Source organism: Phalangium opilio, unplaced genomic scaffold (assembly GCF_054372755.1).
Source record: "Phalangium opilio isolate 3A_F unplaced genomic scaffold, DU_Popi_V2 ptg000003l_1, whole genome shotgun sequence".
NCBI lineage: Eukaryota > Metazoa > Arthropoda > Arachnida > Opiliones > Phalangiidae > Phalangium > Phalangium opilio.
The window spans coordinates 8821024-8848993 of NW_028324145.1; the positions used below are offsets into that span (position 1 = coordinate 8821024).

At 37.8% G+C, this 27970-nt stretch overlaps 2 protein-coding genes across 6 annotated transcripts in view; one reads left to right on the top strand and one right to left on the bottom strand.

Annotated features, from left to right (window-relative positions):
- Oatp30B (Organic anion transporting polypeptide 30B) overlaps nt 1-22795 on the bottom strand; it is a 97013-nt gene extending 74218 nt beyond the window's left edge. The window contains exon 1 of the mRNA XM_089840222.1: nt 22717-22795. The gene's annotated coding sequence lies outside the window, so the exon portion shown is untranslated. The remainder of the gene's footprint in view (nt 1-22716) is intronic.
- LOC149717590 (cell adhesion molecule Dscam1-like) overlaps nt 1-27970 on the top strand; it is a 101122-nt gene that overhangs the window by 20193 nt on the left and 52959 nt on the right. For 3 of the 5 annotated variants that reach the window (XM_089840261.1, XM_089840244.1, XM_089840253.1), the window contains exons 1-4: nt 5326-5453; nt 8776-9072; nt 11557-11676; nt 20688-20858. The exons of 1 other annotated variant lie outside the window; for it this stretch is intronic. In XM_089840261.1, the coding sequence (XP_089696387.1) occupies nt 5348-5453; nt 8776-9072; nt 11557-11676; nt 20688-20858 (694 nt within the window). In that variant the 5' untranslated portion in view covers nt 5326-5347. Of the gene's footprint in view, nt 1-3425; nt 3594-5325; nt 5454-8775; nt 9073-11556; nt 11677-20687; nt 20859-27970 lie in introns of those variants that run through there. One more of the 5 variants, XM_089840247.1, reaches the window with a different exon arrangement.

Below are 27970 nucleotides of genomic sequence, written 5' to 3' on the forward strand. Positions count from 1 at the left end.
TAAGCAGACGACGGAAGTACCGCCATTAATATCAAATCAAATATAAACCGGATATGGAAAAATAATATACGACCTCTGACCCTTATAAGCCTCGACTATATGCAGGTTTTCATTGCATGGAATCGTTTTACAACCTTGCAGTGTATTTAGTTAAACAGAATTGAGGGTAACACGGCCATTGGGGTTAAATTAGTTCCAGGCACGACAAATCTATTCGTTTAGGAAATGGAGAGAGAGTATTTAGCCACAAAAAAGACATTTAGTCTTTACTCTTTTTACCCTAAGTAAAGAAAGCGGGAAGTTAACTTCTATTAGACACGGCAAAATGCTTGGAATGAAAAAAAAAAAACAGTTCGTACCACTTTGAGTGTTCTCTAAAGTTACCGATCATAGCAACCTAAGTTGTAGTTAATAGTCTGCGCTGTGTTTATACCGTGGGATGAACTTAATGAGAGTGGACTAACCTAATCTAAAAGGAGCAAAAAGATATAGGGAAAGGGGAAAAGGTCGGAGACTCTGGAGTATTTCCTTGGGTTTGGGTCATCAACTGCCATTAAGGTCAATTAAAGATCTCTTTACGGTTGGTTGCTTGGACTGTCGATTAAATGGGGATATTACCTCATTCAGTAAGTTTCTTACGACCAAAATCCTCTCAAGAATGCAATGAACATGGATGCTTTTCAAAATGATGACCTCTTTAAAATGACCCACGCGATAGATAAATGTTTTGACCCGTTTAAAATGACCAATGGATAGCCTGACGTCCAATTGCGTATTTTTTCTTTAACTAAGCCTTGGCGCAATAACTTTGAATAAAAGTTTGTTCGAAAGTTACAGGTCATGTAAACATCTAAAGTTCATCTCAGCACCAGTATTCAGCGCGCCGGTAACCATTTCCCAGGGATATTGATTGCTTATATAAATACGTAAAGTCTTATACCTTCTCCTTTACAGAATTCCTTAACTGGAACTAAGTGTATCTATCTAGAGCGCGATTGGCGCACGCCAACGATTTAGTCTTCAAGACTTATCTTATAATTGAAATCCGATAAACAGGGCCCCAAAACCCTAATTCTGCTAAACACATTTTTCTATCGCTACCTTCTGCAAACTTTAGAGTTTAAAAAACCCATTGGGGTTATATAAAAAATGGTTAAGTTATAAGGAATATGGCTGTAAAAGAAGGACATTATTTAGAGGTTAAATTTTACTTCTCAGATTCTTAATTAAATACCCCAATCCCAATCTTATCTTGAAAACAGTGTCCCTTAGGTCAAAATGGAGATGCAAGTTACATTTTCCACTCAAAATCGTTCGTCCAAAGAACATCCCTTTGGTTTAATTTATGGTAGACTTATTAGAAACACCCTGTACATAGGATAGCTCAACCCTACACCATGAAAAATTCAAAATTGGTTCAGTCAATTGCAACTCCAGAACCTAAAGAGTGAATATTCATATAAGAAAACTTCAAGTTTATCTACTTCTGTACGTTGTTCCTCTATTCCACCACGTGTTTTATAACGGTGCGCGAGGTTTTTCATTGATTTTCAATGTCTGCTTAAAGGCCACACCGCGGTCCAGCTAGCCTCCCTTTTTTTTTGGGCGAAGGCTGCTTGCCTGGATAGCAACTTCATTTCCTCTTTGCTTCATTTTCTTTTTTTGGTTTTCTTATAACATACACACGCTTCTTCTTCTTTCGCTACACTACCGTAAATTTCATACAAAAAGAAGAGCTCGGGATTCGCAGGAAGGGAACTGAGTGAGGACAAATATACCCGCAAACCATTAGGATCCAAATACTACACCACCGAACCGACCGTTTCTAGTAATTGTTATAGAGGGTATTTTTTTTTATTTTTACTTTCTCTTTTTTTAGGGATTTCAGTTTCCTGACTTCACAGTACGCGTGTTAACTTTTAAAGAGAGGTTCTGGACAAAGAATTGAGTTGATTTTAGGCTCTTTAGAAGGAAAATAGGTCTAAATACGTTTTATGTTAGTTAAAAAATAATTGAAATTGATTTAAAATTCGATAAATTTAGAGAGGAGAAATAAATCTAAATTGGTTTAATTTAAAAGATTCTTATTTGAAGTTATTTAGAAGGCGAGTGTAATCATTATTGGTCAATTATCTGAATTTTTTCGCAGCCAATAAAATAGGAGGGGTTTTATAACCTTTAATTAGGCTTAGCTCGTTTAAATTTAAATAAACTCCCAATTTTTCAAGATTAAAGAGATGTATTCCGGTTCGCGAATTCAAATTCACAGCCTGATTGAAGCTTTCCCACCAAACATGTGTACTTTTCGGTCAGCCTACTTTCAGGGGCTGATCAAACTTTTTCCCGCCAAACACGTGTACTTTTCGGTCAACCTACTCAGGGCTCCCACCAAAATCTCAAAAATAAATAGGGGAAAAAGGGACTTTTCACGATAAAAATAGGGTAAAATAGGGACCTAAATTCTTAAAGTAGGAACCAAAAAGGGACCACTGGTAAAACAAAATTATATCTATTCTCTGAAAATATCACAAACAGTTAGGAACCTATTACTCTTTTTTATTTTTTCGACAAAATAGGATATTATTTCTGACTTTCTTTTGTTTATATTCTTATTCTAAGGGAGCGGTAGCTAAGACTTGACACTGGCTCTAATGTATAAGGAAGGTTTTTTTGATTAGAAGTAACTATTTTCGTATCATGTTTACTGTTTTTTAAAAAATCCACTGAACTAGAATTTCGACCTTTCCAGGGTTCGTAAAAAAAATCTCTGACCATTTGCAATAACGTACAAGGCGAACATAAATGAAAACCAGTCTAAATTCAGTCTAATAATTTTTGCACGAGTTGTTATTGTTATAAAAATTAGCCAATTAATTCGTTTAAATTTAACATTAAGTAAATCATAAATAACCGGAGCGAGCGAAGCGAGCTCCGCAAATTTGGGGCTCTGCTAAAATCTCAGACAAGACATTTTCAGGTCACCCTTATACTTTTTCTGAGGTTTTTAAAAAGAGGGTGATTTAAGGACCGAATACCTATTTTAGGGTAGATTAAGGACCTTGTAGGAAAATAGGGACTTTAGGGACTTTTAGGGACCTTGTGGGAGCCCTGCCTACTTTCAGGGGCTGAACACAAGCTTTCCCGCTAAACACCTGGACTTTTCGGTCAGCCTACTTCCAGTGGCCTAATACTTTAAAATGATATTTGAATACCATTTCAAAACATACCAACTTTTCCCAAACATTAATATAATCTCTCATTTCCTAAATTAAAAAACCCAAAACCATAAAGTTAAGCGTAAAATCCCTAGACCTAAGCCTAAATTTACCCCAATAATAATAATAATAATAATAATAATAATAATAATAATAATAATAACAAAAGTTTCTAACAATGTACTATTATTATTTAACCTTTATTCGCAGGTTCCGCAATTGCAACCGTCACGGCAAATTCAAGAATTTTATTATCACCGGAAGGATTCGAATTGTCAATATTGGACGTGACGAAATCAGACGAGGGTTTATATCGATGCGAAGTCACGAACGGTTTGGGCGCAAATTTAAGCCACGCGGCTTCAATCCTGGTAGCCGGTAAGAGTTTCAAAAACCCAAAAATAAAACCCCCTTATAAAGGAAAGAATATTATAAAAATGTTACTTTATTTTATAACAAAGGCAGCGTGTATAAACGTTGTTTCTAAGCCTCGGGCCGGTATAAAGGAAGCGGGAAAATGATATCACTATTTAATAACGGGTATTTAAGCCTTTGCCTTAAGGCTTAACCTTTTAAAAAGTCTGTGACGTCACGAATACACGTGAAAATTAATAATTAACGCTCTTTTTGGCGATAAAAAAAGAGGTCGCAGCTACGATGACGAAAAAAAGAAAAAAGGAGTACGCGAGTTTGTTAAACTTAAGCCTAATTAGACCACATGCTTAAACGCTTTGCATATTCGAAAACATGTTTTCCCGCAAATTAATTAATTAAAACAATTTTTTCCCGAAAACTATTCAGGGGAAAATGTATGTTCAGGAAACAAAATTAGCAAAGCATCATCAATCATCTAATTCCGAGGGACATCATAAAAAGAAAACCAATATTTCGCTTGAAACATAGGCTAAATCTTAAATTTAATGAAAATATAGTAAAAGGGTTAAGAGAATGAATAAAACAATGAAACGTGTCACGAACGGACGGCGAGCTAAATTTTTCCCAGAAAGGAAAAACCATCAAAACAACAATGCGATGGGAAAAATGGGAGAACGCGTGGGAGAATGAAGACGGGCTCCGTTCAAAAAGACATCGCCGTAGAAAGATGGCAATCAATTAAAGCAAAAACCCCCAAGCCCACATCAACCCCTTTAAACCCCTAAATTAAGAAAAAGAAAAGCAACTGAATACCATACTCAAAGTAAACCCCTTTTAGTAAATTCGCGAAAAAGGGGGAAGGGGGGGGGGTTGAAAACATTTCTCATTCTCAAAACGCGCGGACGATGCCCGTATGCCTCTAACCGTTGTTCATCCAATTAAAACTAATACCTACAAAGGCTTAGAAAGCAAGGATAATCCAAAGCGCGTTTCTCATTCCCCTACCTTATCTTCAGTCCATCACCAAATCGAACCTATAGTCCTATTTCAAGAGAGAGAAGAGGATGGGGTGAACGAGGAGGGAGAGAGATGGGGGGAGGTCGGGAGGAGATGATAGAGAGACATCATAGCTAGGGAAGCTCAGGAGGATGGAGAGAGAGAGAGAGAGAGAGAGGAGAGAGAGAGACCTATACGAGAATATATACTTGGTAGGATGGAGTTCAGGCTAGTGTCGTGGCGGGGCGTGGTGGTAGAACAGGCTCTTGGCATTGGAGAGATGAATCGCTTGGCCTTAAGACTAGCTCTTTAGTCAAGGAACGAGAATCGTTCGCTCCCGCGTGCTATAGTTACTCGGGGTCCTAGCTCCCAATTTTTGGTCGTCCAAAACCCAAACGAAAATCCCTAAGCGAACTCGGTTGTACCGAGAGTCGGTCGGGTCGACGCGTTCGCGCCCATTCCCTAAACCACAAACATAATCATCATATTCAAAATTATCTTCCGGAACCCCCGTTCATTTCGTGTATCTTCAATAAAATATACATTACGAAATCATTTCGTATCTTTAATTAAACGAAACTACAGCGCTCGTGAATGGCATAATACTGAGGTCAGTGCCCTTGATGACTTAGGGCTAACGTAAACATTCCAAGGATATCCGAACTTCACCCACAAAAAAAAGGGATTAAATTTGACTCTCAATCCGAATATTTGGTTGGGATTATTTATTTTTGCTACATACCACGTTTAGAGGATTAAAAATGCGCGATCTAGAAGAAAAAGCGGGCTTTCTACAGAGTTCTCGCGTTTTGACGGTGTTATTGGTGTTGCTGTTGGCTGTATCGCCGCCTGGAGATGCTAGTGTTGGTATGCTTCTCTTTCTTAAGTACACTATCTGATTGTTTAAAAGCGTTCCTAATATATCATCACTTCCACGTCAATTTTAATATAAATATTTTTTTTTCTTAACCCTGCTAAGCAAATATTTGATTTTTCATCCTAACCCCGCTTTCATTTTGGTACTTTTAAATCATTCGGGATTAGTTTGTGAATGAAAGAATTTATAATAAAATGGGTGAAATAGTGTCCCGTAACTCCAAAAGGTACCTACCATTAACTCCATTAACCCTTTCTAACGCGAATAAAACTATAGCTTCTTATTTAAAAATAGGGTTGGATGGTTTTTTTAACCAAGTGCTAAAAATAGCGGTTTAATTTCTATAATGTTTTGAGACTTTATTCTTAAACAAAAAGTCGACCTCAATTTTGGTATTAGTGAAATTGTCTGGTTTGAAGTCAATGAATACTTAACAACAACAACAATAACAATAACAAAGAAACAAAGGTTTTGTTAGAGATAAATGAAGTATTCTTAGCAAACGTGAGACGAAAATAACTATTCCTAGAACTCGTGAGTGTTAAAGAGAAGGCTGCATATACTTTTTATCTAGAGTAAAATGAAAGGAGTCTACGGTTAGAATTATGGGTTGTCTAGACGAAGGAACGTCCAGAAATTTCGAAGAAAAAGATTTATAAATAAGGTTAGCATTCCGCAAAAGAAATTTACTGCTAAGAATAAATAAATAATAACAAACAGTCTCATGGAAAAACTATGCAGCCTTCAAGCTATGTCTACCACATATAGACAAAAAATTTTAACACGTCTATGATGTTATATTAAATTGCGATATTAACGAAAAGTCTATAATTTAGACGTTTTCCAAAAATCAACTCTATATAGTAAAATTGAGGAATTTAGTTCCTATACTTTTCTAAATACAAAAATACAAATAGATTATATGTATTTGAAAGGGGGTGGTATTGGTCACTTCTCACGATTTAACTCAAATACCCAAGCTTAGTTAGTTAATCAATTATAATTAACAACGTTTCCGGCACTAATTATTCATCATTAATTCGAATTAGTTTTACTAAATCCGATTAACGCGTACCCCCTGTCAAATAATTCTAAAAAATAATGTCTTTGAGATCTAACTAAACCCAGTAAACGTCTCGACCGTCACGAGACGTAAGAAATCTTCATTAGAATCCAAAGAATCTATCCACCAAGTTTAAAGGGACAGTAACGTATAAACATATAATTAACAGGAACTTATTACCCTTCGACGTTTATTAAAGATATAAATATCTATAACAAAAACAGTAGTTCAAATTAATTTCTGACAAAAATCCTGAAGAAAACGGAAAACACACAGATATGACGTAGCTTTTACTGTCCCTTTAATTAAAATACTCCCAGACATTCCTAGAATTCCGTTTAGATAAAGTATACCTCAAAGTTGAAATTAAACCAAGATGGGGAGAAAAATCTCCTAGCCCCTTTTGCCTCCATGTTCATTATGTTCATCTATAAAAGGGGGAATGAAACTTCTCCGAACACCACCGGATATTTTTTATTCCCACTCCCCCTTCCACGAGGAAATGTCACGTGCCAACCATTATTTTAACCAAGAGAGGGTCTGTTAAATTCTCTATACAATTTTACCGAAGAACTTCCCCACGTTTTTCCTTTCTTTCTGAACCTCTAAATTGATGGAAGACTTGGTTGGTAGATCCTTATTTTTCAAGTGCTATACGCGGGGTAGCCAAGAGTACCGAGTTACAAAAACCCACCAAGTATAGTTTGTAAGTCCGTGGAGTACTTAGGGATATAGCAAAGGGGTTACAAAAAAGGGGAAAATTTTTGTAATAACCACTTTTATACACAATATCATCCATTTTCTATATTTATTCTTTCATTCACGAGGTCTACGCGAACAAAGGGATGGTGAAAAAGGAAAGTCAAGTTAACACAAGTTAAAGGAAAAAAGAGCGGCCTTTTTCCAAATATCAAAGCGAAAATATTAAAAAAAAGTTATCTCTTAGTACAAAATAATTAGCAGTTAATTAGTCTTAAAAACTAAGACTAAATTGTCCAGCCATTGGTTTTAATGGCGTCTGCTAGCCAGCAACCATCGATTGGTTGAACCAATACCGTGCGGGTTCTGGCTATAGCAGACACCTCTAAACATGGCAAGGCAGTAATCAGGGTTTTTAAGACCAATTAAACGGTAAAAGATATAATATTATGTTGCCTGAACCATTCCATTAATGTCTTCTAGCAAAAGCTATGGTAGAAATTAAACCACACAAAACTAACATAAAATAAATAATTAATTAAATGAATAAAATAAAAAATGCTCCGTATTCCATTTCACACTCCCTTTTACCCAAAATGAGAACGTGTATTCCGCGCGAAATTGGTCGCGGGGACAAGGACGGACGGTTCACGGTTGCTGAGAAAAGCTCGCTATTTAAAAAAGAAAGAGGGCATAAATCAATCGTAGAGCCCTCTAGCCTATACCCTTGGAGTATGTTTTTTCCCATCACCAGATTTTACCAAACCTTAAAGGTATTCCCTTTGATTACTACATCGTAAAAAAATCACGTCGCCAGGGCTTGCCACTGGTATATTCTTGATACGAAATAAATACTCCGAGCACGCGCTTTTCTCACTCCGTAGAATTATCCTTCGTCGACTACTTCAATCCTTCATTCAATTTTTTGGCGCCCTCCTTTCACGCATCTTCCCAATTTCCCGCCATACTCTAACAAACTGGAATTTATATTCAATTTTCCAAGAATATTAACGCAAAAGGTCGTTTAGACCAGGGAGGAGTAGAAAAGGAGAGAAATTACAAGTGCTTTTAGACTAATAGCGGTACAACTTAACTCGCACAACTGGAGAAAGTGGAGGAAAATCTTGGTTATTGCTTATCACGTGGTAGTACAATTTGGGTTCGGAGAGAGGGCGCAAAATAGTAACCCACGTGACAAGGAACCAATTTAACCCGTTCGACCCCCCTTTCTCTTGTGGGAGCCAAGGCTAGAGCTGTTGAATACTAGGCCTAGTTCACTCCAAAATATGACTCCTTTTCTACGCCTTCCTGTCAAACAGACTATTTGAAGCATGTGCGCACGTTGAAGTCTATTAGAGCACCTGGAAAAGCTTAAAGCAAAGGAGTGTTTTTGCCACCACTTAAGCCTTGCCAGATGCATCGGGAATAAGTTAATAAGTTTCGTTTTCATATTCTTGGAAAAAACGAACGCATTGTCTTTTATACTGGGAAGGGGGGGGGGGTTATACATAACTCTCGAGTAACTTTGAATGTACCACGCACGGCGGCAGGTTTGGAAGCGCCTTCGATTTCGCCCTTCAATTTTCCGGGCACCGTTTTGGAAGGACGAAAAACGAGCGCGACGTGCCTGGTGGAATCGGGCAAAGCCCCCTTCTCTTTCGAGTGGCTCAAAAACGGGGCTACCATCGACCAAGAGCGAGAAGAGCACGTGAAAGCCGTGCAACCCATGAGCGAAGCCTCGATGCTCATCATCGACCCCGTCACGTTACAAAGCGCGGGAAATTACACGTGCAGGGTCACCAACCAGGCCGGAGCTGACCAAAGATCCTCGACCTTAACCGTCAAAGGTAAGCTTAAAGAAGACTCGTGTGAATTTATTAGGCCATAACACGAGGGTTTCAAAGCTGGGTCTTACTTAGCAAAGTTGAAAGGATTTTAGACCTATTTTTATCAATAACCAAGAGCACCAAGGCACTATAGATGCTCGTAGCACACAGTAAACATTCTAGAGTAGATATAAAATTCACCACACCAACTTAATTGACGCCCCTGATACGGAATCTTTTTCTTTAAACAAATTCATTCAATAATAAACAATTTCCGGTATTCTATTTTCTATTTTCTTCTTTTTCTATAAACGCTAAATCAATGTCCAATAAAGGTCTATTTTATCCCATTTCCGGCCGGACAATGATAAAAGACATCAATTTAGGCTTAACAATGCGATCGTTGTAAAAAAGAAAGCGTATGATTGAAGAAATATAAGCATTCGAGCGAATAAGACACAAGTAATAGCGGCTGTTCACCTCTAATATCAGAGAAAAAGAGGCAGGGGAAAAAAAAATAGCTTAGAGGAGAAAGCAGGGCCAGAGGGAGAGAGAGAAAGATAATTCGTCTTTTAGTGGTATGGGCGAAACTTCTTATTGCGGCGGCCAGCGTAAAGAAAATTGCCTGGCATCAACCGAATCGCAACTTAAGTAGAAACTAGATGCATTAAGAAACAAAGGCATCACCTTATATTAGCAATACTGTCAAGTAAAACTGTCCCTTTCTGGGTTGTTGGGGACAACGGTCACCGGACTCACCACAGAGAAGTCCGGAATATCATTTTGAGCTCTCTAGGGGGGGGGAGGAAACGGAGTACACTGGCGCACTCTTCAGTGTGTCCCATCGGATTTATCCAAGGCGAAAACGCGTCCACGCTAATGGAGAAAAACTGCAGCCTTTTCAGCTCTCTCCGAGTAACAAAAGAGCGTCACACGTGTTGGAAGGAAAAAGAAAGAGCTATTGGATAATTATAAGTCTCTGGCATAGTGTGTGTGAGAGAGAGAGAGAGTCCAGAAGGATGCTATGACGTTCCCTTACTTCTCTTGGGAGATATGACATGCATGCACGCGGCATCTCTATTAAAACAGTTGCTAAGACGCGTGGGAGGAGGATTTTACCCCTGGTTACCATAGCAACCGGTCCTTTTTCCTCTCCATCCTCCGTACCTTCAGAAGCCACCGCGTTCATTTCTCACGAGGAATTACAAATTAATTAAAACATCTTTCAACGCGTATTTACAGTAAAAAGCAATAGTTCGTTTCCACCTTAATTATTAAATTAATTAACGCTTTATTCTATAAATAGCAACTTAATTAATTTGCGATGGATGGAATATCGCGTTCGAAATTTTAATTTTTAATTCGGATAAATAGAATTATTATTATTGAAGAATCTCCGTATGTTTGATTAAATACTATTAAAGCAAAAACACTATCTCGAGTTACGTCATTTTGAAAATGCAAAAACCAGGTAACAATTCCCCACACGTGTTAGTATTAAGGTTCATAAAAGGAAAGTCAAAAATAGTAATACTAGGCCTACATGGAAAAAGGGAAAAATCTAAAACAGGAGAAAAGACCTGTACAGTACCTCTGAGCGGGTTGTAAAAATCCTTTTATAGAACAAAAAGGCTTAGCATTGAAATTTCTTTTTTTCATTCCCGTACCTGTATATACAACAAGGCAAAAGCCTTAGGTCCGTGCACCTTAATTCAATCTAGTACTTCACTACGAATTTCGGGTGAATATTTGAAAGCAGAGACAAGAAGAGAAGTCATCTAAGAGAATAAAATTGAAAAAAAAAGGTATATAATAAAAAAAATCCTCTTAGAAACAGGTATACCTTTACAATTCAATGCCCAAACCCCATGCAATAATGCAACGCGTCTAAAAGCTATTTTAAGGCGATTCAGAACCCATTTTCCTGCCTTATTCCGGCATGAAACGTACTGTAAACTCAGCAATTCAACTTGAAATGCTATACCTTGATAAAAATGGGGTATGTCTTTACTTGAAAGATAGAAGACGTTAGAAGTAGATAAAATGGACGTTTTCAAAACAACAAAATATTGTTCATAAAAAAATTCTGCATCTGCAACTACGTCTATTCTTTGAGTGCCTTGGTTTGCATATTTTTCAAGGAGATATAGAGGAAACCCAAGCCAACGTCGCTTATTTTTTCGTCAAATAACATTTAGAGTGTTTACTTGAAATGTGTGAGAGCTTCATAAGGAATAAGAAACAGAACTTTACATTTATCCACTTCTCCGAAAAATATGTTAAGTCTCCACGTATAGAATACGGATAAAATGGGGGGGGGGGTTATATTTATATTTTAGAAAGCTAGGGCATTCCCCTATTTTAACTAAGGCCTACCTTAAGCCTCGGCCTATATTAAAAAAGAAACCCGGTCCACAATATCGATTCTACAGTCAGTAGTATGCGGGCCTCTGATATTATATTCTGTTCTCTTTCTTTTCCTATGATGGGACGAAACTGTTTCAGCTCCCGTAAGTTGGACAGCAAAGCCATCGGACGGAGAAACTTCCGTCGGAGGCAGAGTTGAGTTCTCTTGCCGAGCACGAGGGATTCCGCATCCCAACGTCACGTGGTACAGAATAGACGGTAAGGAAAAGATAAAAAGAAACCGCTCCTATTCTCTCCTCTCCTCCCATCCTTCCATCTCCTTTCATTCTATTTTTATACACAAAAAGGTATAAACGGCTCGCTCCGTTAGGCCCACTGTTCTCTCTCTAAACTATACCTACCCTGAAAAGCATTCGCGGACAAACGGTAAAAGGAGTGGATAATAGGGTGGTGGTTTAAGTATAAAAGAAAAGAGATGGGATGTTAAAATAAGATTATATCAATTATTTCAAGAATATAAAAATGGCCTGTATAGTTTTAGAATCCCTGGATAGCATGGTCTGGGATATGAGAATATTTTTTTTAAACTAGTAATTCCAACCAAAATAATAAAATGGTCTCAGGACTGGGCTTCCCTTAGTGCTTCCATAGATTTGCAATTAATAAAATGGTCCCGAGGACCACTAACCTACACTTCTTGAATTTTAAAAACTGGCTCCAAGGACCACTAACCTACACTTCTTGAATTTTAAAAACTGGCTCCAAGGACCAGTAACCTACACTTCTTGAATTTTAAAAACTGGCTCCAAGGACCAGTAACCTACACTTCTTGAATTTTAAAAACTGGCTCCAAGGACCAGTAACCTACACTTCTTGAATTTTAAAAACTGGCTCCAAGGACCAGTAACCTACACTTCTTGAATTTTAAAAACTGGCTCCAAGGACCAGTAACCTACACTTCTTGAATTTTAAAAACTGGTTCCAAGGACAAGTAACCTACACTTCTTGAATTTTAAAAACTGGTTCCAAGGACAAGTAACCTACACTTCTTGAATTTTAAAAACTGGTTCCAAGGACAAGTAACCTACACTTCTTGAATTTTAAAAACTGGTTCCAAGGACAAGTAACATACACTTCTTGAAGATTCAACATTATCATCTAACCAATTATTACAGAAGATAAAAAACTATTACTTTCACACGAGATGCAAATTAAACAACCCCCTTTAAAGCTGCAGTTTTCCCCTAAACTACACCTTTATACGCGAACAAATTCCAAGAAAGCAGCAAATTCAGCGATCTTGAGCCATGCAGCTCCCAGCGACAAGCCTTCCTTCTCCCGCTTCCCTCCAGCCTCTTCCCATCCGTTAAGTCATCCGGAATAAACGTTAAAAAGTGGGTGGGACCAACCATCGTTGGGTGGTGAACCCAGTAGCTTGGTAGAACTAACTTTGTCCCAACAAACACTCGATCCGGGCGACCTTATACAGCGCCCCGAATTAAGAGAATTCGGAGATACGTAATTAGAAAAACGTTACCACCACCACCGGAGAGATGGCAAAGATGGGTAAGAGAAAGGATGCTGCGTGACTTCCTGTTCTTGCTTTGAACCCAGAATCCCAAAGAGAGATGCTGCGAAGGATGAGGATGAAGGAAGAGGAGAGGAGAGGGGGCAAGGCTTCTTGTTAATTTAATTAAAACTCGATACAAAAGCTAGATAAGGGTGGTACAGAACACGCGTGAGGGCACGCGAGGTGATTAACAATGGAGACTATAAGGCCCCCTACAAGATCTTTCTTTACAAACACACACATTCTTATTTTCATTTTACAATGAGATAGGATAGGAGAAAAGGGGGGAATTTTTATTAAAATGGTATAAAGGGTTCTTTCTTTTTTTTTTATTCGTAGGCTGTAATTGAATTATTTTCTTTAAAAATGGGATGGAATTAAAGTTATTCCTTCCTGGTTTAATGTGAGAAATAAGGATGGAATGGAATGGATATCCAATTAGGAGGCGTTTTTTTTAATTACAGACAGTAGGTTTAGCCGCGGTGATAAATGTATGCAAGGGTTAACGCTGAAGAATTAGGCTTAACAATGTGAAGTATAAGTAGACGATGGTTTAGGAATGGTTATATTATTATTTGGTACCATATATTTATAAATATATTATCAAAATTCATCTTGATTAGCAAAAGTCAACTAATTATTTCTACATACCAAAAACGAATAAAAAAGGGTTAAAACTATATAGTCTATAGACAGCCATCATTGCGCGCCACTGCGCAGTCGCACAAAAATGTAACGTACGAAAGATTAGGCTTAATTATTGCGGGAAAGCATCTATATCTCTCTACCTCCCCATTTTAATTTCACCCCTAATCAAATAGGCATAAATTCAACCCTTTTGGACCCGGCGAGTGCAGGGTGTGTTTGTAACATTTCAGAGATTCTTCCTCCCAAATTAGTTTTAGCTAATTCCAGAGAGAATAGTCGTAAAAGCGCGGGAAAAAGAGCTATACGAAAAAGGGCGGGGAAAAAGATGAGATAGAGCTGCTGAGATTCGTAAATTTTATACCTTTCTAAGAGCATTGGGACTTTGAGAGGCGGCAATTCTCTCTTTCTCTCTCTACCTTGGTTGGCCCTCGCCGCACGTAACCTAATATCTTTTTAACGAGTCCTTCTCTGGCTTTGCGCTGCTGGATGTACGCGTTATACGGAAGCTATACCTCCGGTGCTATCCATTCCATCCGATGAAAAATATAACCGGGTAATCACCCACCACCATCGCGGAGAACTGGTGATACCACCCACCACAGCCAGGGATAGCTTATTCTCCTTCGTAGTAGTCTCTCTACCCAAATTGGAATTGGGAGAATGAAAAGCAAGCTTGGAATGATCCCTTTTAGCTAAAACCGAGATGGTGAGGAAGAGAAGTCAGTCCGAATTTGCTGCTCTAATTTCAAACGAAACCATGTGGATAATTCAGCTATAATAGCATCATTTAGTGTAGCGTGTTCTACAAAACTAGCTCTCAGATTGAAGATATAATTAAATATATAACAAAGAGCTCTTGTTCTTTCTGGGCCAGTGTCCTTTTAAACATTGGGGGTTCATTCATGCACACGGATCATGATTTATCATAAACAGCGTGTTTCTAAATTAATGTCTGTAGGAAGTTATGAGGGGTGCATGTTCATTGTCGAAAATGTTCGATGACACCTAAACAAGTTAAGAGTAGTGAGTGTTTTACGGATGGCCCCTTAATTAAATTAGGATAGTCTCTTCAGTTTCTTAATTAAAATAAAGGGATCATCAGTAAAACTAGTTAGGGTGAACCTTTAATTGCTTCGAAATGCTATAGAAGTTACATTTTCGACTAATAAATCACCCAAAGACCGTCTAATTACACTGTCCATTGTCCATAATTTCTTATTCAAACGTTTCAGAAACACCAGGCATATTTATCTAAAAATCTGGTTCAATTTTCACTGCCCGGGGGACCTGTATAATGCGGAAAAATTAAACAATATTTCCTGTACAAACTTCCTGAATTTTACAAAATACACACTGATATGCAAAATACCATTAAGAAATACTTAATTAAACAAAGGACCCTCCCGCCACTTTATGTGACTCTTAAAAGTATTTATAGCAAATTCTGCTTGACTCAGCCTTAATATATACGCACACGGGATCCACTTCGGAAAAGGTATAAAATTGAGGAAAGGGGTAAGTAACTAGGTATTACTTAAAATCGTTCACTATCACCCAATTAATAAGGGCAACCCTAAGCGGCATGTAAAATACTAAGTATACACGTAACCGTTCAGCGTACCTTCAACGCAATTAATCATCACCTATCGTATACAGAAACCGATGAGAATGATGAAAAAAAAACTCCTCTTTTAGTTTTCTCCATCTCTTTAATCCACGAAGTAAGCCCGAATAGAGTTTAAAGGCCCGTTCAGACTACAGTAAAATCTTACGTTCCCCTGCGGTACGTTCATTTTCCCCCTTTTCAGACGTAACTGCAGACGACTTTAAACGAGTCGCGAATGTGGTGATTTTCCTTAATACTAAAATAGCTGTCAAATCCAAAATGAGGAAACAAATACCGCGCCAAAAATATTAAAACTTCTTATATATCGTCTGCTAAAGCGTATATAGCTCACTTAATCATGCGTCAGTATTCAATGATCGAGTCGGCTATGGCTAAAGAAAAGGCGCTAACCAGGTGGTGCCATCTCGACACTGCACCCGACAAAACTCAAAAAATTTTAAAACTAAACCCACGAATATTTTACTTATACACGTGCTAATTAAATGAGCAATGCGACTTCACAGACATGAACGTAAAATTTTAGTCGAGTCTGGATAGGCCTTAAATAACAGATGAGGTGATATAGGAATGAGAGAAACTAAAAATACGCAGCCTCAAACTCTTATTCAGCTTCGTTCGTTGGACAGACAGTGTAGAGAGAGGGGCCATCTCCGCTTAATTAGCCCTACAGCTTGGCCCGATGAGCAAATCCCAACTTTTCCAGAACAAATTTGATAAGGAGGGGTGTTGGTGTAGGCTGCTGTGCACGGTCTATTACCAACGAATAAGACTAGAAAAAGGTAGAAAAAAATTGCCCGCTGGGGATTATTAGTTATAAATAGCGTTACCAAAGAAAGAGGGACGGTATATACGATCATCTGAACTTGACCATTCGTAAGAAGAAACAAGTCGGGAAAACCAAAATATTACCTCTCCGTGTCGAGAAGATTATATAACCTTAAGTATCCAATGAAAACGTCGACCTTTTGCCCTCATCCTTTCCCGCGCTTTGCGCTTCCGCATTTCATCCTTACTCTCAACATTATCTTCCTCCATTTTACATATAAAAATCAAATACAAAAAGAAGTGGCAAAAACCTGCTGGCTCTTTACAACCACTTAATTTGACTTAATATCCAATTTCCAACAACAATAATATACCGGTAGTTTAATTGACAACCTACTAGCATCGAAATTCTCATAAGGAATGGCTCTCGCGGATAAAAAACGGCAATTTTCAACTAGGTGGGCGTTATCTCATAAGATTTGAAAAATATCATTTGTCTTTTTTACCAATGCCTAACCGTTTGGATTTTTTAAAGCAGTCTTAGCACCAAAAAATATTTTTGAATGAGGATAAAAAAGGTCTGTCCTCTCGTAATTTTTTAAGCTTTTATCATGATTACTCTATACAACAGTAACAAGGAGTATAAACGCATTAGTGGAAGCAGTATTTTTTTCCCAAAACAATCTCGCTTATGTTTATGCAATGAATGAAATATATCACAATGCACGGGCCTTGATAGATATAGGAGGCAATGAAGGAAATATATCGCATGCACGGGCCTTGGTAGATATAGGAGGCAATGATAATCTCTCTCTTTGCACGAGAGGTTTATCTTTAATATTTAAATAAATATAATTATTTTTAATTATTTTAATCTTCAATAATTATCATTAATAATAGTTAAATCGTTTAAAATAAAGTTATACTTATTATCTTCTCAAACTTTGCTAATATTGACGTTTAAAGTGAAGGGTACCCCTCTTCCCGCTTTCTTCAAATTTTGGGGTATATATACGATTCGTTTCGTAAGGAAAAACCGCAAATGCGAAAACCTTTGGTAGCGATCCTACCTTAGGGAGGCTAGACGTTTCTCGTAACCCTAGCTGATCGCCGCGTATATCCTAAAACCAAACGATGATAATGGAGTAGAAGCCAATGATACAGATTGGTGTCTATGTGGAATAGACGGAAGACCAGTGGATGGTGGTGTTAGAAGGCAGTGTAAGTGCAGACGGGTGTCTATGTGGGATTGACAAAGAACAGAAGATGGTGGTGATTAGAAGCCAGTATGTACAGACTGGTGTCCACGTGGAATGGACGAAGACCAGAAGATGGTGGTGATTAGCAGCCAGTAAGAACAGACTAGTGTCCGTGTGGTATGGACAAAGACCAGAAGATTGGTGGTGTGAGAACTCAAGTAGAGGAGCCATTTCCGTGACTGTGAAAGCAGTTCGGAAATGGCGAACACGTTTGCTCCGATACGCAAACTGCGAACGCGGTCACGTGGGTGTAACAACGGACAGACAGACAGACACACAGACAGACAGACAGACAGACAGACACACAGACACGGCCGTTACAGAACCTCTCCTGGACTACGTCACACGGAGAGGTAAAAAAGGGTTGAAAGATGTACTCTTAACCGCGTCACTTAACACCGTTATGAAGGCTAGATAATATACCAACTATTTCAATTGAAAACCAGAGTCACTTCGGCCTTGCCTTTCCCTTCAACAGAGAGCGAAGATAATTTTAATTAGAAAGGTCATTGGGGTCAAGTGATTACGACAGAAACATATACGGATATAGTTAAACAATCAAAAGCAAGGCTTAGAAAGTTTTGGGAAAAGGTTAATCCGGGCCCGCATAGAGTTTTGGTTTGTTTGAAATGGTCCAAGATACCTAGCTTGGCTTTCAAATTGATCACTGGTGTATACGAAAAAGTTTGGGCATTTCTATTAATTAGGGTATTTGAGCCTTTGAATGGGATCTTCAAAGACGTCTCTATAGCTACAAAGTAAGCCTTTCCTAGAATGCAATCGTGTACACTAGGGGATCGATTGCAACAACCCAGTCCAAGCAGAAGACGTTCGCTTTTATCTTTTTACTGAAAGCACGCTGCAACTGATGCTGAAACCCAAAAATCCTCTTACATAACACTCGCGTGAAAGCCAGCCAAGGCCCGAAAGAATTAATTGTTTATTGATTAACGAAAATGGCGTTTAAACCATTGTTTACTAATGATATTAGAGAACAGTAGCCTTTCTTCTCTCCTCTCCTAATTTTTTAGCTGGGCTAAGCTTTCTAAAGGTCCTGTCAGTTGTATAGAAGAGAGTATGTGTCTAGGGGAAAGGTTTTTATAGATGGAGAAACTTAAGCCTTTGCCAGCATCATAAGCTCCTCAAGGCTTATTTTCTAGTTTTATTTCTAAAGGTGAATAGAAGAGGGGGGGGGGGTGTTTGGGGGGTTAAAACTCAAAACATCTGTGTCAGATTTGATACCCCTATAGTGCCAATAACACCAAAGTTACGTGTCAAAAATCGTAAAGTCGGTTGAGCTTGTGTGTGTGTTTACTTTATATAAAACGTCAACAGAAGTTGATAAAACCAAAGTTTCTAGAAGCCCTTAAATTTAAGTAAAACTCTGAAGAGACAACGCTTATACAGGGTGATTCTAATAAGCCTGGCTAAAAATTAAGGGTATTTCTTTAGTCGAAAATGTTCTATGACATTTTGCCATCCGTAGCTAACTTACACAATATCTAAAACTTCAGATTAATTTATTTCTAATGGAGGTATAAGGGAATTTTAAAGGTAAAAGGTATATGGTGACACGACAAAAAATATTCCGAAGTATGTCGTAAATATCAGTTTTAAACCTCCGGAGCAAGGCGAAAGACGCGATTTTTATGGATAAAATATATTAATGTCTCAGGGAGTTCATTTCAAACTGGACTTTCAACGAAATCAAAGCCTCTAGGGGTAAAGTTTTAGCTATCATTTCGGATAAGGTATTGAATTGCAAATTTAAGGTGGATAAATATAGAAGACAGCTGGGGTTATATTTGAAGAAGTTCTGATAGGGCTTAAAATAAATCGAATGCAGCGTGATTTATGATTTTTGGCGACATTTAAAGGGATAGTAGCGTTAAATTTCGGTTAATATAAGTTTTTGGTAGTTATTAAATACAAGTTTATATTCCCTTTAAAATGTATAATTTTTAGGAAGAATATATTTAAGGAACCTTTCCTTAAATAGCATTTTATATAAAGAAATAAAAAAATTAAATTGTCCCTAAATGGCATCTTTTCTCTGAACACCACTGTAACGGATGATAAACACTTTTACAGGCGCTCATAGACTTAACCTGGAGAGCTCTACCCCTATAAGTTTGCTTTGCCCGGAACACAACTGTATCGGGTGATAAACATTTTTACAGGCGCTCATAGACTTAACCACGACGCCGTTCGGGCCATCCTCACGACCTGGTGGACCAAAAATGAAGCCTGGCGACGCGCCCACCCTGACTCGTCCATACCACATTATCTGGACCGATAGGTCTCAAGACTTCCGTCCCCCGCTGCCACCACAAACATTTGCGCATTTTGTTGATCTTATTAACTTCTGCTGCGCTCCCCCAATTGTAGGGAGCCGCCCTGTTTCAAAAGGGCGTACCATTGTACGGCGAACAATTAAACCTGTAAACCTGGAGAGTTCTACCCCTTTAAGTTCGCTTCTCCCTAACTTACTTATTTGATTCTTGCGTCAATCAACTTCATGGCTAGTTAATTAGTCAGGAATTTTATATTATAATTAAGGAAAAGATTCAGATTAATCTTTAGTTAATTACAATTAGATTATTTCGTCAATTTAAACCAAAATACCAAGACCCAAGTGAATTAAAATCAAATTAGAAAGTTAAAAATAAAACTAGCCTAATTTAATAACCTTAACATCGTTAAGGAACTTTGGGAATACAGCCTAAAAGGTTAGATTTAATTCAATATAGACAAAAAAGGAATTTAACATTCAATTTTACCAGATTAATTTATCTGAAAACTAGGAATAGAACGAAGTTTTAAAAGCTCAAGGGTTAAGGATAACTGAAAAGACAGAACCAATTATCGTATTAAAAAGCTCTTTAACATTCGTTTTTTCTTCCCCATTTCCAAAACTAGCCAAAGTCGCCCAAAGTACTTTTAAATTTAATCTTTAAAGTGGCTTTTTTCCTTTCGTCTCCAAGACGTTGCTAACCATTAAAAATAAATAGTTTCTAAGGAGCTACATTATACTCTTATAGTAAATATAAAATTGTAAACATCCCTATAGTAAATGGTTGCAAGAAAGTCTCAAATTCAAATTCCCTCAAGTTTTCCAGTGATTTTCCCTATATCCAGAGATTTCCCCTGATTATTTCCAGTGATTTTCCCTCATTATTTCCAGTGATTTTCCCTCATTATTTCCAGCGTTTTCCCTGAACGTTTTGGTCAATTTTAGAATACCTGTCGTATGGGAACCCTGAATTCCATAATCTTTGCCATTCCCAATAAGTAAAGTCAATAAGCTTTAAAGACCCTTGTTCAATTGATTTTCTTTTTTGCTCCAATCTATAACGCTAACCTTCTGTTCTTTGTCTCTTCTCTCTTCTCTGGGTTTTAGGGTTAACGGAAAGACAGGTCACGGCGAGTGACCCCACTTCCATCCTTATCACGGGTCAAGGAGATTTGACCTTCCTAAGAGCGAGGGAAGAGGATACGGCCATTTACGAATGCAGGGCCGATAATGGACTAGGAGATCAACTCGTAGCCAGAGTAAATTTAAAAGTATTCGGTAAGTACTGATTGGTTGACGTCTTTTGATTTACGAAGGCGGTAACAAAAATAATAAACTTTAATAAAATTGTTTTTGAAATGAAAACTACGAGCTTAATTTTCTTATAAATAAAGTTGGGTTAACACGCGCTACATCGTGATTACGTCAACATACCATTGTCTTCATTTCGTGACGTCACAGACCATAACCGAAATCATAATATTAGGCTTAACACAAAAGTTTAATATTTTGTAAACGTTACTATGGCAACGAGCGGGAAACTAATTCGTACGGGGTATTTTTGAAATTGTATTCATTTCCTGACGTCACAGACTATAAAAGTATAATATTAGGCTTAACTTCTCGTTACTTTTTTAAACGTTGCTATGACAACGCGCGTGAAACTTGCGTTCCCTCAGCTTCGTGTACATAAAGATATAAGTCTTTCAATATTGATTTGATAGGCAAAGAAGCCGCTATACATATAACGAACTAACTATATGTTATAAAAAGAAATAATTTTGTAGTTGGGGAAACTATGAAAAGAGTGCACGGTTTGAAAAAAATGGCAGTATTTGATATCGTGGACACACGGAAAATTTGTTCTGTCGTAAAAGGGTTTTCATAACTAACTCTCCACAACCAGCACTCGTCCCGAGGCAATTTTCCAAAAGGGTGTTCTACATTCCACCAAAACTACTTTGAAAAACCTGCTCGCACTACGATAAGAACGCGATGATAAAAGTTCTAACCCTCCTACAGAGTAATTTAAGTCCTATAAATGGCAACGTCATACCTTTCCATTTCTTACCTCAGTGTCGTCAACCCCCCCCCCCTCTAGCGTGGACCTACAGTATCCACTGTTATAAAAGCGAAGCCCTGCCCATATAGCTGGGGTAGACAAACTTACTGCCTTTTCCACCGATATTGGTCAACTGGTGCCGAAACCCATATTGCTTTTTTTATTTAGTCTTGCTATTCAACGTTTATCTGATCAATAGTAACTCTTTTTACCAATTGTATCGAAATCGTCGAGGTTGCAGAATACAAAATATAAAGGATTTAGATCCAGTATTTAGAAAACTACTATGCAGTTGGTAAAATCCTTTCTGAAACCAACAATCTCATTCATGAATATTGAAACTATAACAAAACCAAGAAGCAACGCAATCTTACATTCTTGGTGTAAAATAAATAAATTCGAGTTATATTACGAGATAAAATTTTTACAGTTTACACGACACTTAACGTGATATGAAACACTTAAAATTATAACTGTTTATAACCTTAGAAAAGGGATATTTTCAATGGAACAATATAGGGTTTTCTATGATAAAAAGCCCCCATTCCAAGTTTGCAATTGAGCCTACGAAGGTTTTTGAAGGTTCCATTTATTCTCCTCAAAAATCGTATGATATATTTGGACCCCGTTTTTCCGTCCTTTAAGTTAAGGGACCAAGGAGGATGGGGATGAAAAAGGGTCCATGCGGTGCTGAAGTGATATAGAAAAATCGATTTTGATTTTCGGACATGGCTACTTCCCCAAAACCCCCAACTGCTGGTTCCTACATTTTTATTAGCCTATATCTTTCAACAAAAAAAAGTCCATCCTATTTTGATAATTCCATATGCTCTATTTTAAGTTTCAATGGCGCGTTCATGGCCTCATACTGCATTCTTTAACTGAGATCAATATCAACATTGATCAAGCGGTTCAATGTTCGTGTCACCAATAAAATTCAACACGTTATACTTTTAAAGTTGCGTATATGCGAATAGATTTTACGCTGCATTCAAATCTGAGATGAACGCGCATGGTATATACGTTTAACAATATACGAAATACTGAAACTGAATTAAAAAACATGTCGCTCACCAAAAGAAGTTTCACAGTTGAATTACTTCAGCTTCAATTTCGCATTAACTCGTACGAGATAAACCAAATTAATCTGAAAATTTAAAACAAAGAGTGTGAATTTTAAGACCTAGTCAATAGACTATTCCAACAGTTATTTGAAGAAAAATCGACAAACAGGCGGGAGGAGGCTGCCCTATTGGGTAATTTCCTTCGCGCTAAAGGCACCGCCAGACGGAGCCCGAGTTGACCATACACGTGGAAGGAGGCAAACCAACTCGCGCTACCTCTAACGGTACTTCTTGGTGCAAGGGAAATAACCCAAGAAGTTGACTTCCCAGGCCCCTGTAATGTTTCCGTCTCTTCTGAAATTGGTATATTTCTTACACTCTATATACACTGATTTATAAGTCCATAAACAATGAGAGAGGAAAAGTTTTTCTAACTACATATCTATTGTCTAACCAAATAAGCAAGCCAATAGAGATAAAGGCGGGGAATATGAGCTACTGCAATCTTTTCTTACAATACCTTTCACCTCTCCTTAAAATGGCTCCCAATTCTAGAAGGATCAGTAAGTGATTCCTCAGGCTGCAACCCAATCCTCCACAACACCACACAACACAACATTCATCAAGAAACGAAGTTAGGCCTAACTTTCATCTGCCCAAAATCCCCTATACCGGTATAAAGCCATCAAAACGATAGATTTTTCTTGAACGTTATTAAACATTTTTCATAGGAGTAGATGGTCTTTGGGGGAAGGGGAGGGATAGCTGAGGGAATTCTTCTTTCTAATAGTTTTTGGCCCCCCAAGGAGGTCAAAGGGGCTATAGGGATATTTAGCTCTTTAGGGGAGTGGGAGGCTAGCGAGCGCCTAGAGACTCGGCTGGCTATATATGGTCAAAGAATGAAAGATGGCCGGCCAATTACCCAAAGCTTCTTATAAGACCGTTCGCCATCGCCACCATGGGAGAGGGAATATCGTACGTCGTCAGAGAAGGGATGGTTCCCAAGCCGAGCAAGTGATTAGAGTAAAAATTATATTCTGAGGTTCCTTGGGTTAAATAATGGCATGCGATATTATTCTTTGATTAGCTGTTATATCATAGGAGATGCCTTAAAATATGGTTATTCTTTTTTTTTATAGAACAATTATAGACCCATTTCCCGAGGAGTTAGTCAGTGGAATCACTGTAATCTTATACACGGAGCATTACAAAAAGACTGATGGTTCTATGGGATATCATCAACTTTGAGTCGAAAATGTAATATCAATGGCATTTTCCCATAAGAAAATCACCCTAAACATGTTATGAATATATGATTGGAGTATTTTACGTATGGCCACTTATATTTAAGTAAAAAAACTTAAATATAATCCTAATTGACTCCACTCACAACCTGTTTATAGTCTCAATATCACAGAAGTTACTTTTAAATTTTCGACTCAAAACCATAACTTGCATTATGATTTTCATTTAGGTAAGAGTTAAGATCAGAATATCCCCGTAGATTTCACAGAACTGAATCAGATCTCATAATTTAGCCGGGGAAATAAACCCCTCTTATATTTGCGAAGCCCTAAATGAATTTCGAGGGAAAATACAAATCCGCTTAACTGATACGTAATCAATAGATTTTGTCATTTCCATGGAATTTCGCATCAACACAAGTTCATTATAGGACGTATATAATACGGCAAAGAGTATGACTCGGACCGGAAGGGAAAGTTATGACAGTTGAAGCTTTTCTCGTCTTAATCTCCGGGCTAGCGAGCTGCGCGTCAAGCAAAGAGAGAGAAAGAGAGTGAGAGAGAGCGCGCACCAGCTTTTTCTTTGGAAAAAAGCAAAAATCCCCAAGAGAAATCCCCGGTATGTTTTCCCTGCCAAACTCCGGATAATAACACTTCCTACCGTTTATACAGGGTGTTAAAAAAAAGGGGTAGATTTTTATACTCCAATGGCAACTTGCAAACTTGGTTAAAGCAACCCAGACCACCGGGTTTTTTATCTTTAGCAGTTGCGTGCATTGTTGAAATTGTCATTCAAAAGTAACTGTTTAATAAAAAACAAATATCTAACAGAACCTTAAACTATCTTTGAAATGAAATTATTCTATATTTCAAATTCATCAAAATTGAAGATCTTAGTGATGGGTTTTATTAAGTAGTTTTTAACCCAATAAAATCCGTGGTTTTTCGTGGGCTGAGTTTTTATAGTCGAAGCCTGGAACATTACCTATGGAACCCGATACTAAGTTCCCACCTACCCTTTTTTGGAACACCCTGTAGGTAGTTATATACACATACAAATATCGACCACCGTTCTTTACTATAACTCCCACGCGCGCCCTTTCCATCCCACTAACGCGGGAAAACGTAAACCTCCAAGGCTCTGACAGGAAAAAAATAAGCGGAGAACAATTAAATTCCGACGAGGCCGGAGAAAGCAAAGAAGAAAAAAATATATTTGGAAGGCACGCGGCGGTTTGTCGTGATGATAATACTGGACATCTCCAAGAGAACAGATGTCTAGATTCATTTATATTTAAGAAAAAAGAAAAAAAGAAAAATGGAATGTGGTGGCAAATTTCACATTCCTTGTCTTTGTTGATTCTGAAACGTTTGGGTTAAGGTTGTTCTTTTATTACTATTTTGACCAAAAATTACTTAATTTTGGAATCAAAACATTTCTTTTACGAAAAGAATTTAAGTAATAGAATCAGCAATGGTGTCTTCATGTTTAGAAATTGAAAAAATAGCTATTTGCGGGGTTTAAATAAAATCTTGGGAAGATCTAATGTTATGTTCAATAAAAAGCCACATTTACACGTGTTGCTTTAAGGTCAAATGTCACATGCTATATGAAGCAGATCTTTCAACAAAACTATATTAGAGTATTTACATGAGCGGCTAAATGTGCGCCCCTTTTTGTTATTATCAAGTTTTATCAACTGAATAAATTTCCCCTTTTCCAAAATTTTACTAAATAGAATAAGTTTTTATGCAATTATTGGTACTTTTCCAAATTATGGCTAATTAGCTTGTTTATTGCCACCTTTTCCAAAAAATTATTATTTTTAGTTTTTTTCTACCCTAAAAAGAGGCGCACTTTTAGTCATTCGTGTATTTACAATCTAACCAAACCTTACGCTGAAATCATCTTAATTTCCCACATAATGTTTTTCAAGAACCCTTAGATAAATTTGCGGAAAAAATTCGTGACATTTCAAGAAATCCAACGAAACTTTTTCAAACCCCGACCTACCTAAACCTCCCTACTCCTCAACAACTATAGAAAAAAAGAAAACCCATCTCGGTAAACCACACAGACACGAGAAGCTTTTTAGAAAAATTAATTTCCATTTCTCCCCATCCCATTTATACCTTCCATCACACGCAACTACAAACCGTAAAAGAGAAAGCAAATAGAGGGGAGATGAGGTAGATAGATACTTTAAACGAAAAAGATAAGCCGATTGATTCTAGGCCTAACAGACTCACAGTTAACACACAATCCCGCGTGTCTCAAAAACCACCAAAACTGAAGCCACACACACACACACAAAAAAGCACGAGACTTATAAGCTTCACAGGGCTCCCACATAAATTTCTTAAAATAATAGTGAAAAAAGAGACCTTTCACGGTAAAAATAGGGTAAAATAAGGACCAAATTCTTGGAAATAGGAACCAAATAGAGACCAATTCAAAATCAAAATTAGATCTTTATTTGTACGGAAGTATCACAAAAAAAGTTGGGAAACCAAAATAAACCTCTCCGAGCCAAGACGAATTTACTTTCTAAACACAGTTCCACCAGCCAATGAGAAAAACCGGAAAAACATAGTTCAAATTGGCGAGATATTGCCAAGGTCATTTGTAAAGGTTAAAGCGTTTAATAATTCCCTGTGGATCGGAGTGAGAATAGTTTTACTGTTGCAAAAAATTTTAGATGGAATATTAAAAACGGGAATTTTTGAAAATAGGGTGGTTTAGAGACCAAATGGCGATTTTAGGGTGGTTTAGAGACCTACCCAAAAAGTAGAGACTTTAGGTATTTTAGAGACCAGATGGGAGCCCTGACTTCATGAACAGTCGTCTCACGTGACGTTCCCCATCCCCCGCTTTATCGTCAAACGAGCGCGAAAATTTCCATCATTATGCTAAATGACATTTTTACTGAGGGAGGAAGGGGTTTTTTTTGGGAGAGGGATAAGGGTGCAAGCAAAGGCTTAAGTACGGTGCTCCTAACTTTACGTATGAATAGAGATGAGTGGAGGGATGCACTGTTTTGAACCATTTGCAGTGTGTAAATTTAGTTTGCACGCACCCTACCCAAGGATGGAGAAAAGAATGAATTCAATTAAGTGAGGAGAGGAAAGATAATTGACTGTAGAACTAAGCGATCAAAATGTTTCCATGAGCTTGATTACGAGGTTGAAGGGTGATCAGGGGATGGGACTATAGGACGACGCGGAGTAATAGTGTGAGAGAGAAAGGATTTGTGGAGAGAAAATTAAAAAGTAGGCTTGTCAAGAAAAATGACACGGGGGAGAGATGAAGATGATAATCGATTAAAACGAAGAGAGGGTGTCACTGAACGCCCTAGCAGCCTCTTATTGAGTTTGTTAATAGGACCCTTTTAGATTAAAATGGACCGGGTTCATGGAGTAATTAGGTTTAGGGTAGGAGACTAATAGCGAATTCCATCGCACTACTTGCTCCGGTTCGTTCTGAGAGTTCTAGAAAAAAATATTTTTAAATTTAGACATTTAGGCTTAACCAGGGATAGATTTAATTTTAGAAGTAGGAATGGAGAACGGTTAGTATTTACTTCAGACCGACTCATAGCCCAGTATTATAGAGCCCCTCCCTCCAACACGTAACGAAAAGTTTAAACTATCTTATTGGCTCACTTAAACTACGTTTCGATGATGTGCTGACGGGGACGGCGAAAAACGCGTAATTCCTTTTTATCTCTGTCGCTACGACCCGCCTCTTCTTCAAGTCCTGGGGAAGGGGGTCCGGGACTTTGACGCGCGCCCAGACTACTCTGTTCTCCAGTCCTACTGCTGAAATTAAACCTATCCCTGGCTTAACAAAGTTAGGTTTTTGAATTTTTTGCTCAGAAAACAATTAAATCGTTTCACCTTTCCTTTACAATACATATTATTAAACACGGCGTGATGTCAACAAGTTCATTATTAATAAATGAGGTCTCTGTAAAACCAGAAGAAAACAATTCGTCGCGACATCGTACGAGCTTGACAAGA